The 13,597-nt window shown below is 40.7% G+C and overlaps 2 protein-coding genes across 2 annotated transcripts in view; one reads left to right on the top strand and one right to left on the bottom strand.

The window, feature by feature from the left end:
* Positions 1–13,597, bottom strand: part of LOC126284140 (39S ribosomal protein L44, mitochondrial) — a 42,972-nt gene that overhangs the window by 19,262 nt on the left and 10,113 nt on the right. The window contains exons 2-4 of the mRNA XM_049982856.1: positions 12,621–12,726; positions 1,350–1,607; positions 1,178–1,262 (exon numbers count right to left, since the gene is read on the bottom strand). Of these exons, the coding sequence (XP_049838813.1) occupies positions 1,178–1,262; positions 1,350–1,607; positions 12,621–12,726 (449 nt within the window). The remainder of the gene's footprint in view (positions 1–1,177; positions 1,263–1,349; positions 1,608–12,620; positions 12,727–13,597) is intronic.
* LOC126284139 (D-altritol 5-dehydrogenase-like) overlaps positions 1–13,597 on the top strand; it is a 190,268-nt gene that overhangs the window by 166,659 nt on the left and 10,012 nt on the right. The window lies entirely within an intron of this gene.

The following is a 13,597-nucleotide window of genomic DNA, read 5'->3' as shown; positions in this document are numbered from 1 at the left end:
AGAGGAGGCCATAACCATTTTATCACACAGTAGAGCTGCATGCCCTTGAGAAGTATAATGGCTGTGGTTTCTCACTGCTTTCAGCTGTTTCCAGTACCAGCACAGCAAGGCCATATTGGCTTTTATTGCAAGGTCAGATTAGTCACTTATCCCGACTGTTGTCCTGTAACTACTGAAAAGCCTGCCACTCCTCTTCAGAAACCAATGGTTAGTCCAACCTCCCCACATATAAACCTTTTTTGTGGTTTCACCTGCAGTACAACTATGAGGCATGCAGGCCACCCCACCTCAGTGAAGTCCTAGTTCATGGTGGATTTTAAAGATTAATGCTCAAAAAACTGAATCAAATATTAAAGCAACAAATGAAGAATGCCAAATGAAAGAAATCTACAGGGCACAATAAATTACAAACCAAAGAGAAAAAATAAAGATGCAGTGCACAAGTGCGGAAGAAAACTAGGCTCAAGAGAAGTTGTGGGAGAACAGAAGAAAATGCTGGCACCATTGATGTTGGAAATCATTAAGAAGAAGAAGAAGGAAGAAGAGGAAGAAGATGGGAAAAACAGATATTAAGATAAAGGTACCACCAGTAAGAAAAACTGTGAACCACATGGTCTAAATATGCACGTGAAATATGAGAAAAAGACAAATTACCAGCAGTGTCATATGAACATCTCATTTAGTTTTTACTTAAAAAAAACTGCACTGCAAGAATCCAACTATATTTGCATAACTGCATGGTGAGAAGCACTGGCATTAACTACTTGGCTTTGAAAAAGCTGTAGTGGTGGTAAAAAGGAAATTAAAAAAATCAATGCTGGGGCCGAAGCATGTAATGACAGCATACTTAGGTGGGTGGAATTCCAAAAATGATGATGATCAAGAGGCTGTTTAGGGGATACTGCATAACATTTATGTGACAGTTTCCCTGCTAGAAAAAAGCTGTACATCCAGCAATCATTATGTGGCAGGTACCCTCTAAACTCATCTCAAAAAATAATAAACCATGTTGCTGAAGAACTATTTTCTGTGCTTTGTATTTTCACATCCCCAATACAACTCATATTTTGCCACTATAACAGACTGAAAATATTTCAAAATTATTATTTAATTTACAAGTAAGTAACAAATATTGTAATAATAAGAGCAGATATAAAGAAATTATTGATGTACTCACAGCAGAAAGAATAAGATCTTCCGTTCCAATAAGCTTTGAGATAGAAGCCAACATGCTATCTGCCATCAGGAACTTGCAAATGGCTCTGTAATAACATCACACACATTTCTAAAGAGCATACACAAAATGAATAGAAAAATTAAATATCTGACTATTGCTTTAATACACTTACACAACACCTTCTTCTGGTAATTTAGGCAAAGATTCTCTCAGATAAATCTCTATGTAGTTTTTCATAAACTTCATGCCTTCTTTTCCCAATTCTTGGTTGTCAGTAAGTGCTAGCTTGGGATCTTCAATACCTAGCTGCTCCTGCTTCATTTCCTCTTGAACAATATAAGAGCGTGTTGTAAACGCTTGCTGCAGTAACGTCCTGTCAAAATCTTCCTTCAGGCGCTTGCCAAATGCAAAGATTTCAGCATGATAGTTCCTGTAATTTTATTATTGCTTTGAACATTGTAAAATTCTGGCAAATAAAATTAAAAGTCTGCACATTACAGGATAATATTTGTGCAACAACATGGCTTCCAGTGTTGGGACTGAACCAGAGCCTGTATTTTATGATCTAAAGATTGAAGGAGACCAGTAATCTTGTTAGAAAAATATATGACTGTGATGGATAGTTAAATTATTCTAGTAATATCTACGAATTTATGGAGGAATAAGGAAAACAGACAGTATCATATATTGTTTTGGATATTTCAAACAACTATGACAGATGGGTGGAAATGAAATACTACAATTCTTTAGCAGGAGATGCATGGAAACAGAGTGTGTCCACCAAACAATACAAGATTTTCAAATGTTCTGGTAAATAAAAGTCAATAAAATACTAAGTAATAAATAACACACCTCCCTCACATCTAATGTATAATGTGTTGGATCCATCATCCACAAATAACTCCTGAGGCATACATGTATGCATCACACACACAAAATAAGAATTTCGAGCAGACAATACTCTATTGCCAGTGTACTCCATGTGAAATATTTTAATAGTAATATTAATATCAGTGAACAGTTGCACTGATGGTTTTCTTTATCAAGCTTCAAAAATATAGTGTACTCAACAACGACTAAACATCTCTGCATGGAAGTTTCCTCAGCACATATCACTGTCAGTTCACAAACCACACAAATTAATGATATAGTGGAATGGGAAAACATCATTTACTTAGTACACTTGACTGTGGGATGCCTCATGTGATGTGTGTGAAGAAGAAGAAAATAAAAATGTTTTTTGGCCAAGAGTCTTCTAAAAACAATTTCTGCTTGTTCCTAAAATGCCAGCCATGTAACTTATAGAAACGAAATTTGTTACTACCATGCTTACTCTTTGCAAGGGTATCTGGGATGGATTTATCATCAGAGAACACTTTTGTATAAGTCCTACACACCAAAGAAGAAATGTGCTTCCATTATTGTTTGAAGGATAGTGAATAGTTTATGGATGAGTTGATACAGCACACAACCAATGGTCCCATTCACTCCAAAGGTGTTTGAATGGATTTGGGTCAAGAATTTGAAATGGCCTACTTAGTGAATCTGACATTTTTTCCCCTTCATGCCACAATTTAATCAGCTCCAAGGACAGGAGCATTACCACAATGATAAAGAAATAAATAATATTTTGAACCATAACTATAGTGTGGCAAATATGTTAATGTGTGAAGTGTGTCCATATGTAAATTAATTCATTTTGCCATCAACCACAACTAATGATCTGAACTCAAACCAGGAAAAACACCCCACGCCATCACACCCCTCTTCACCAAATTTCACTGCTGTCACAACACACTAAGGTAAATGACATTCACCACACATCCACCATGTTCATTCGTCTGCCATGTCATGTACTGTGGCTCACAGCTCCACAGAACCTCCATCTCTACAGACCAATGATCACACTGCTAGCAGATGCAGTCAAAATAATGATGGGGTTATGATATCTCCCCCAAAATTTTTGTATGTATAAGTTATATTTTTACAAATGAGATGTGTTCAATAAGTAATGGGAATCTTTAAAGAATTTTATCTATTCATCTGAATCAGTGTTGTCTTCTTCAAAATAGTTCCCATTTATGCCAGCACTTTTTCCAATCCCCGTAACACATCTGGAATTCAACCTTTGTGATAGCCTTCAGCTCCCTCATGGTGTGTTTTTAATCTCATCTATGCTTGTAAAACTTAAAAATTTTCTTTGATAGTGGGAACAGAAAAAAATCACATACTTACAACATTGTTTTTGGCCAAACAACTATGAACAATTAATTAAATGTATGGCAATATATACCACTCTAGAGGAGTGACATATATCCCTACCTTTTCTCTGCTTCTTCTTACTGACAAATGATACTCACAACTAATACTATAAAATATCAAATGTAAAGGTACAAATATTGTGTGACTGATATTTTTATTTGCATGTTATGAGCTACACTGAAGGACAACACTGCCCTCCAACTTGGGACAGTGACTCCATGAGAGGAAATAGCTGCTTGGAAGTGTGAATAAAAGTTCCATGGATTGCCACCCTGCCTTAAAGACGTGCAGTTCCAAAGCATGACATATATGAACAAGAGACTTTAGTTTATGACGCATATTTAAAATGATCTTTGACATTCTTTCTAATTCAATACATTAAAAAAATAAAATAAAAAATAAATAAATAAATAAATAAAAATTTAAAAAAAATCAGTTCAGGTTTTACACGTTATTTGGTAGTAAAGTATAAATGTAGTGTTACAGTGTTTAACTGCACTGTAAGTACAGGCGGAGCAAAACTCAAAGGAGCAGATAAAGGCACAACAGTCACAAGCAACGGTAAAGAAAATCTGAATTGCATTTGAAAGGTGACACACAGCATTTGTGGCACCCCAGTACGGGAAGTGGACAGGTAATAACTGGTTTTACCTGTAAGTAAAGCAAAAACTTAAACTTCACGAAAGATTATTATCTGTATACTACAAAGAGTGAGAGAAAGTAAGAATTGGTTGGTTCAAATAAGGGGGGGGGGGGGGGGGGGAGGTGAGTGATCATACTGCTAGGTCATTGTTCCTTGTTCCCATTAAAACAATTCCATAAAGGTGGGAGTAAAATAATCGAGGCATACAAAACACATCTGGAAGAAAGGAGAAAACCACAAGAATGACAGAAGGGCAACAAACACTAAAATGGACAAAATCAGACAAGAAAACCACAGAGATATGCAAGAAACATGTAGAAGAGATCAAAACAAGATAGTAGATTACCATGGCTGGCTGACTATCAGAATAAAAAGGAGCAGCCAGCCACTCTGCAACATATTAAAACTTCCACACTAGAAGCACTGGAACGGACCCATCATTTAGTGGTTTTTGTCTGGATCACAGGACATGTAGGAATCCCAGGCAATGAACTTGTTGACAGGCTGGCCAAGCAGGCTATGCGGAGATGGCTTCCAAAGACAGGCCTCTCTTAAACTGACTTGTGTTATGTCGTGCGCTGCAGGGTTTTTTGGCTTTGGGAGACGAAATGGCATAACAGTATGCACAACAGACTGCATGTCATTAAGGAGACTACAAATGTTTGAAAGTCTTCCATGTGGTCCTCTCGCAGGGAATCAGTAATCCTCTGCCGGCTCCGCATTGGCCATATGTGGCTAATGCGTGGATACATCCTCCGTCGTGAGGACCCACCTCGGTATAGCTGTGGCTCACAAATGATGGTCGTCCACCTCTTGCTGGACTGCTTTTAGCCGCTTTGCGGCAGACTTTTAACTTTCCCAGCACCCTACCTTCAGTGTTGGGTGACAATGCCTCAACAGCAGCTTTAGTTTTATGTTTTATTTGTGAGGGTGGTTTTTATCATTTGTTCTAAGTTTTAGTACATGTCCTTTGTCCCACTGTGTCGTCAACCTGATGGCAGCTGAAAACCCCTGTTGTCTGTTGTTGGAGGACTCCTAGTTGTTGTGTGTAACATGTTGGCGTGTAACATAACTGTGACGCTGCATGAGAAGCAGCGTCTGTAATAGTGTTTCTGAAAGCACGAATTCGAAGAGTTCATCTACACATGGAGCAACCTCTCCTTCAGGATGACAATGTCAGACCACACACGATTTGCAACAATCCAACACTTTGGGTTTAATGGCATTGACCATCCTCTATACAGTCCCAGCTTTGCCCCATCTGCTTTTCCTGTTTCGAAAACTTAAAGAACACCTTCAAGACATCTCCCTGACAGTGATGAAGCAGTGCAAGCAGAGGTGACATTGTGGCTCTGTCAACGAAGTGAAGGTATCAACAAACTGGACTCTTGTTGGGAGAATACCAAAACAGAATAAACATGAAGCTCAAAACATCATTTTCTACCAAAGAATAAAACTGTGCAATAAATTACCAAACGAGAGTAAACAAACTGCTAAAACAAATTTACTTTAAAAAAGCAGTTAAAAAGTACTGTTAACTCAAACATTCTATACACTGAAGGACTAGGTATACAACACAAAACAGCGATTTGGTAAAAAATGTAAGACAAATAATAATAATGATAATAACACATATAACATCCCCCATAACACTTTGACATTATAGTTTTTCTGGAAAAACTTACTCCAAAATCTCTACAACTTATAATACTAACACCTTATCCTCTTTTCTGAGTCAACATCTGACTTGATATAGACAGATTGGTTGGATGCTTAAAAGGACCAAACTAGTGTGTCATCAGTCCCTTTGTCCTTGAACACATAGGTTTACATGACTAGATCAGAGACAGCCTACTGCGCAAAACCCAGGGAAAGAAAACCCTAAGGTCTACCGATGTCAGCAAAGCTGAGGTAACGGACAAAAAGAAAAAAGGGATACAGAGGAAGAAAGGCAAGCAAGGTGCTCCACCTAAAGATCACTCGGAAGCTCCTGAACGCAAGTGCAATGAGGGGACATACATCCTTACCAGAGGAACTCTACTTCTCGAGATTTCCTTGGAAGACGAACAAGTCTAATAGACCACACAGGGCGGATGGGGGAGGGGAGGTGGGGAGGGGGGGGGGGGGGGGGGAAGCAGAAGAGGAGGTAGGGCCACCAAGCACTGACATCTGCAGAGGAAGCAACTGAGTGTCCTGCCAGTCCCTCAACAGGCTGATAAGGTTAAGTGGCCCTCCATTAAAGAGAGTGGTAAAAGCCTGCTTCATGAATAAAACGTAAAACTAAGTCAGCTGCTTAACACCAGGGGTAGCGAGTTAAGAAGATTAAAAGTGAGCCACAGGATGAGTAGGTTGGGATGGTCCAGCAAAATGTGAACCACCATCAAACGGGCGCCACATCGGAATTGGAATGAGTCCTCACTATGGAGGAGATGAGACAGTCAAGTATTGCCAATGCAGAGCAGGCAAAGGATGGTAGAGTCCTTGTGAGAGGCCTGCATGGAGGACCTCCACAGATTTGAAGTCTCCTTTATCACTTAATTCGTTTGGTGAAGTCAGTGTGAGCCATTCCATATTCCAGGCACATAAAACTTCATGGCATAATACCAATCGGAGGTCTGTATATGGACTACTGATCTCAAGAGTCAGTTTACTGGTAGCCACTTTGGCCAGGCTATCAGCAAGTTCATTCCTCACAGTCACGACATGGCCCGGGGTCTGGATGAAGAGCAGTGAGCATCCACAATGTTCAAGGCCATACAGGGAATCCTGGATAGCTGTGACCAAGGGACGGCGAGAGTAGCACTGGTTGAGAGCTTGCAGACTGCTCAAGAGATGAGAGCTTGCAGACTGCTCAAGAGATGCTGCAGATGAAAAAGGACCCACCAGTGCAGGAACTGACATGCTCAGGAGCCTGAGAGACAGAAATCAACTCCACAGCAAAAACACTACTGCCATATGGCAAGGAGAGCAGTTCAGTACGTCCGGCATGAGTGTAAGCAAAGTCTACACAACTAGCAACCATCGAGCCATCAGTTTAGATGATGGCTTCTGATCTGTGGGTTACGCCAATGACGGAGAAAAATTTGTGGTGGAAGGCTTTGAAATGAACTGAATCTTTTGTACCTTGCGATAGGTCAAGACGAAGCTGTGGCTGAGGGATGCACCATGGAGGTGGAAAAGGAATCAACTGAAGTTCAAAGAGGATAGACCTGATACCGATTGTAAACCCTGACCAGGGCCACCATTGCAGGAACTGGATTACCTTGCTTGGAAAGAGGAGACAGTAGTTCGGATGTTTACGGGAGCTGCAAACATGGGTAGCATAACTGACAAGCTGTTGTTGGCACCTGATATGCAACGGAGGGACTGTAGCCTCCACGAGTAAGCTGCTCACAGGACTAGTTTGAAAGGCTCCTGTTGCAAGTTGAACCTCACAGTGATGTATCGGATCCAGTATCCACAACACTGAGGGTGATGCCAAACCGTATGCCAAACTTCCATAATCGAGGCGGGATTGTACCAGAGCTTCATAAAGCTGTAGAAGGGTAGGGCGCTCTGCACCCCAGATAATGTTACTCACGCATTGCAGCGTATTAAGGTTCAGCCAACAATTTCACTTAAGCTGGTAAATACAGGGAATCCAAGTCAACCGAGAATAGAAGACCAGTCCTAAAAAGTGATGTCTCCACCACACTGAGTAGTTGGTCATCAAGGTAAAGTTCTGGTTGCGGAAGAACGGTATGACATTGACAGATATGCAAATCTTGGTGGCAGAAAATGAAAAGCTGTGAGTGGGGCCCATGTCTGTGCCTTTCATATGGTGCCTTGCAGTTGACATTCAGCAACACCCACACTAAAGCAGGAATAGTAGAGGCAGAAGTTATCAACATACAAGGAGGGTGATACCAAGGACCCCACAGCTGCTGCTAGATCATTGATGGCTACTAGAAAAAGGACACTAAGAACAGAGCCCTGCCAGGATCCCATTCTCTTGGATATGGAGGGTACTGTAGGAAACACTAACTCAAACCCAGAGCACAGTACAGTGTGACAGGAAGTTCTGGATAAAAATTGGGTGCGAACCCAGAGACTCCATTCACATAAGATATTAAGGATGTGATGTCATATGCCTTTCCCAGGTTGAAAAAGGTAGCTGTAAGATGTTGCCATCGGGCAAAAGCTGTTCAGATGGCAGACGCTGTTCGGAGGGCAGACTACAGGTAAACCAGATCGTCAGTAGCAGAATGGCCTTGGTGATAATCACACTGTGATAGAGCCAGAAGACACTGAGACTCAAGGCACTAACACAGCCACCAGATCATGACGCGTTCAAGCAACTTACAGAGAACACTGGTGAGACTTATTTGGCAATAACACCCATCTCAAGAGGGTGCTTTCCTGGTTTCAAAACTGGGGAAATGCTGCTTTCTTGCCATTGTGATGGAAACTTACCCTCACTCCAAATGTGGTTAAAGATGCCAAGGATATGATGCTGACAATCCACTGGTAGATGCTTGATCATTTGGTTGTGGATGCGGTCGGGCCCTGAGGCTATATCATGGCAATAGGCGAGGACACTGACGAATTCCCACTCACTGAATGTGGCTCTAGGTGGCTTTTAGTAAAAGATCATTGCTTTCACACCAACTGTTGCTTTAGCACACAAAAGGCAGGTTGATAATTCTCAGACGCTGACAACTGAGATCAGTGCAGAGCAAAATGTTCAGTGATGGCATCTGGGTCAGTATAGACAGTGCCTTAGTTCTGATATTAGTACAAATCTGCTTAGGAGAGGCACATGGTCTGATGGTTGAAGCATACAATTCCCAGCATTCTTGCTTCTGTCTCTTCATTAAGTGGGAGACCAGGCACAAAGTCGCTTAAAGGCAAGGAGCTGCTCCATCAATGAGTGCCACTTACAACGTTCAAGAGCTCACTCTCTGTTTTGAGTGGTCTCTGCAATGTCCAAGAACCACCAAGGTACTGCCTTCCATTAGGGCAGGCCCAAGGAACAGGGGATCCCTAAATCCGCCGCTGCCAAAAGAACGGCTGTAGTTGTATTCTGGACTGCTTCATTGATATCTCCATGCGGCAGGGAGTCAAGATTGACACCACATGTGAAAGCACCCCAGTCAGCACTATTGAGAGCCCACCTAGGCAGGCATCCACGAGTGACACTGAGGGATGGATAGGAAGATCAAAAAGTCGTCACTACCACATAGGTCAATTGTGGACCCTCCAGTGAATGGATGGGAGAAGACAAGGGTTGCAAATGGAAAGGTCTATGGTCTTGTGTCACACTGAAGAGTGTGGGGATACCAGTACTCAAAAGTCTAAGATCAATTCATGCCAGAAATTTTTTGAGGTTTTTACCATGGGTCCACCCCACAAAGGGTTATGGATATTAAAATCACCCAAGATTAGGAAAGGTGGAGGGAGCTGAAAAACCAATGAAAACAGTAGTTCTGAAACATTTCGCAGTTGGGAGGGAGGTAAATGTTACACGTGGTAATATCCTGAAATGCTCTTACCCAAACAGCCACAGCCTCTAAAGGTGTATTAAGAAGCACGAGTTCACTATTTAGTGTGTCTAGAACATGTATGCAAACTCTGCCCTACACCCTGTCATAGGTAGCATGGTTCTTATAACATCCCCAGTACCCACAAAGGGCTGGAGCCTGCATTGCTGGAAACCAAGTCTCCTGAGGGTCAATGCAGAAGGCAGGTGATGTGCTTAAAAGACATCATAGCTCACCCAGGGTAGTAGGAAAAAACCAATATAATTCCACTGGAGAATAGTGTTGTTAATGTACTATGACATGAAGGGGCCAAGGGGGCAGGTTATGTTTTAGGGTCACCTTCTGTCACTTGTTAAGAGGTTACGGCACCAATATTCAAATGTTCTGGGTTCCATTGTGTGATGTGAACAGGCACCTCAGGGGCCAACTGAATCCCCGCCTATATCACAGGAGTGGAACGGGTGGGATCTGGTGGTGTGGGGGCCACCAGAATATCCTTCTTCTTGATGGACCTTATCTGGTCTTTTCTCTTCTTAGAGCACAACTTGCAGCCTGCAGCTCTTTCAGCCACTGGCTGATGTCCACTTGTTGACCGGCCTGGGGAGAAAAGCCAGAGGAAGGGTCTTTGTCTGCGGATGGGATGTGGAGGCCAGTGACCCTACTGTCCTTCAGCCCCCTGTGTACACGATGGACTAAGTGTACAACCCATCACTCCAAGTTGGCACGAAACTGATCATCTGATTCTAAGAGCAAGTCTCTATGGAAAACGATGTCCTGAATTGAATTTAAACAGTTATCAGGAGTGACGGTCACCGGTATGTCACCCAGCTTGTTACAAGCGAGCAGTGCCTGCGACTGGGCAGGCGATGCCTTTTAGATCAGAACTGACCCACTTTCCTTTTAGAGATGACTGCCACTTCCCCAAACTTGTGTTCTAAGTTCTCCATAAAGAACAAGGGCTTTGTGTCCAAGAAGGAATCACCATCGGTCCTTGTACAAACCAAGTATTGTGGAGAGTACTGCTCTGCTTGCTCTGTGAGAGCCAAGCACATACTCGCAAAAAATTTGTGAGCCTCCTTGGGGGACACTGTAGAGGGATGCTGACCAGTTTTTCAAGTTGGAAAATGGGAAGTTGCTGTGCACAAAATGGTCCTGACATCAGCTGATGGTGTATGTAATGTTATGAAACAATGCGTGTATAGTATGTAGACTTACTTGGAATGAGAAATAAATGAACAAACGAGCAGTAACCTTTTATCATTATTTAATAACTTATTTATAAAACAGTACTGTACACTACAGGTAAACCGAATGAGACAGCATTGTTTTAAACAGAGTAGTCTTATATTTGGGAGAGTGGAGGTTCCAGTTTTCATCTGGCCATCCTGATTTCAGTTTTTGGTGATTTCTCTGAATTATTGCAGGCGTGCCTGGATGGTTCTACTTTTAGGCCATGGCCCGCCCCATCTTTGTCATTCTAAACCTACGAAGTCTCTAAATGTGTCTTTATTTGAATTACTTTATTTTTCTTGTTCTTAAATTGTAATACTGAGGCATATCAAATCTCCTTGTAAAATAGGCCTGCGGATAAATAAATTGAACAACAACCACCACCACCACTACTACTACTGCTACTACTACTTCTCTTGGCTATCTGTTTCCTGATGTCTTCACTTCACCTTCTTCAACTACAGACATGGCACTTCAAACTTCTCTGAAACCTTTCTGATAGATTAGCTAGCCCTGCACGACCCTACATTACTGTCCTATTTGAATTCATGTATTTCTCTCTACTGATTCACTGTAAGAGGAAACAAGTTCATGACAATGCTAATGTACTGAACCTACGGTTGTACACCCTCAGACACTCAGCCTTCATGTCACAAAGAGCATGTTCTGTAGAATGTTTAGAGTCTTTTAACAATACAGTAAGTATATGCATAAAAAGGTGTATCAAATAACTTTCTTGCTGCTTAGTAGGGGTCAAAGACATTCTAAGAGTAATGAATAGGGTACAGATAAAACAGTTTTGTTAGACAACAGAAAGGGTATGAACATACTACCATATAGTAAAAATAATAGAGTAACAGTAAGGCAGCAGCAGTGGTAGGTCGTTTTTGGTTCATATACAGATACAATAAAAGGCCTCTAAAAAAGGGTATTGTAAACAGTTAAAATATAGTGCAAGTAGAAAGTGTTCACTTATGTAAGAAGTAATAGGGGCACTGAAAAACAATTTTTAGCTGGAAGAATGACAAATACATAATGTATGCAAAAGCATAAACACAGGCCAATTGAAAGGATGAAGTCCAGAATTGGATGAAAAGAAATGCTTGTTGTGATACATGAAATGTATCTATTTTCTTAATTAAAGATTTACTTCCATGCATCTGACATGAATAAAAAATAAATAAAAATATTTTAAAAACCATCCCTTATTAAGTATATTGCCAATATTGGGTTGCAATTGTTTTTCTTGGTGTTTGTACCTTTGGTGTAAATTCTGATTATGAAACCATATAATAGGGACAATCTTTTACAACAGACTAACATTTGATTTTAAGATGGCTAATGTAAATACTTTAAAGAATAAACTGAAGCTCTTATTAATAACGAAATGCTGTTAGTCAACAGAATATTTCAAACTGTAATGTCTCACTGTAAAACTGGCAGTTCATATAACCATAAGCTTGTTTTTGTAACAGAAAACTGACAATTTATGGTCTTCACTTTTCATACTAATACATAGTTATCTGTTACTAGTAAGAGAAGTATAATTAGTACAAATTAGTATCTCAATATAACTAAAGCTATGACACTGCCTCAAAACTGGCAGCTATATGGACAGCAAATAAATAAATATGTATCTGTAGGCCTACTCATTGAGTGAAGTCCCATTTTTTTTGCACATATAAGCACAGCTACTTTATTTCTTGCCCCCTCTCCACACATGTGTGTGTGTGTGTGGGGGGGGGGGGGGGGGGGAGGGTGTTTAGTGTGCATAAAACTGAAAACTTACCATTCCAAAAAGGAGGATCGCTTTTGTATTGGTTCTGGACCAAGTCTGTCTTTCCTCTTTTTCAATTCCCGCAACGTAGGTGCCACCCAACGCTTCACTGATCTCTCTAGTGCAAAAAGGAAAAGAAAAAAATCATATATGTAGGCATTCATTTGGTTTGTGAAATGCACTGCACCTAGAAAATTTGTTGACTAGAACATTAACTTCAGCTTTTCTTGCTTACTTTTCAAAACTATTTAGCACAAAAAAAAAAGAGTGTAACTGCAACGGAAGAACAACATACCTTCAACAAAGCTGCGAGCATACCCTTTAAAATGTAACAATACATTCCACAGCATTGTGTCATTTAAACAAATCTTCAGTTTGTTCATTGCTTTGCTTCAATTCAACAATATAGACAAAAAAGGAAACATTATTCATATATAAATACTGAGTGTTGGGAAATATACAGTTCTTTCCCAAATCCACTGACCAGGAAAATAGAAACACTCAGTTCCTTCTCTAAATATGTGTGGTTTCTTTATATAATTTGTGCCGATTTGTGTTCTGTTTAGCCATAATTCTGACTCATTTAATGGACAAAATGAATATTCTACAGATAGGAGAACTACATAGAAACTATCACCATGTTGCAAAAAAGCTTTGACACTACTTACTAACGCCACCCTCAAGTCATGAAATATGATGGTTGCCCAGTAAGTTGCCCTATTTTATTTCTCCACAAAATAAACTGTGCCCGGGACTCAAGAGGGCTGGCAAATTTGACTGGTACATGCTAACAATGCTCACACCAGCTTAGATGCAAGCCACAGTATCTTGCCGTAGGCTGCCAGTTACCACTACAAAGTATGTCCACTTGTGACCTATGCTCTGTTATTCAATTTTTCACAGTGAAACAACTATCCACTGTCAACACCCATCATGAATAACCTCTGTGTATGGTGAAGGCTGTACAAACATTCAAATGGTTCAGTGTT

This window comes from Schistocerca gregaria, chromosome 8 (genome assembly GCF_023897955.1).
Source record: "Schistocerca gregaria isolate iqSchGreg1 chromosome 8, iqSchGreg1.2, whole genome shotgun sequence".
Taxonomy (NCBI): Eukaryota; Metazoa; Arthropoda; class Insecta; order Orthoptera; family Acrididae; genus Schistocerca; species Schistocerca gregaria.
This window is presented reverse-complemented; position numbering and strand designations above follow the sequence as displayed.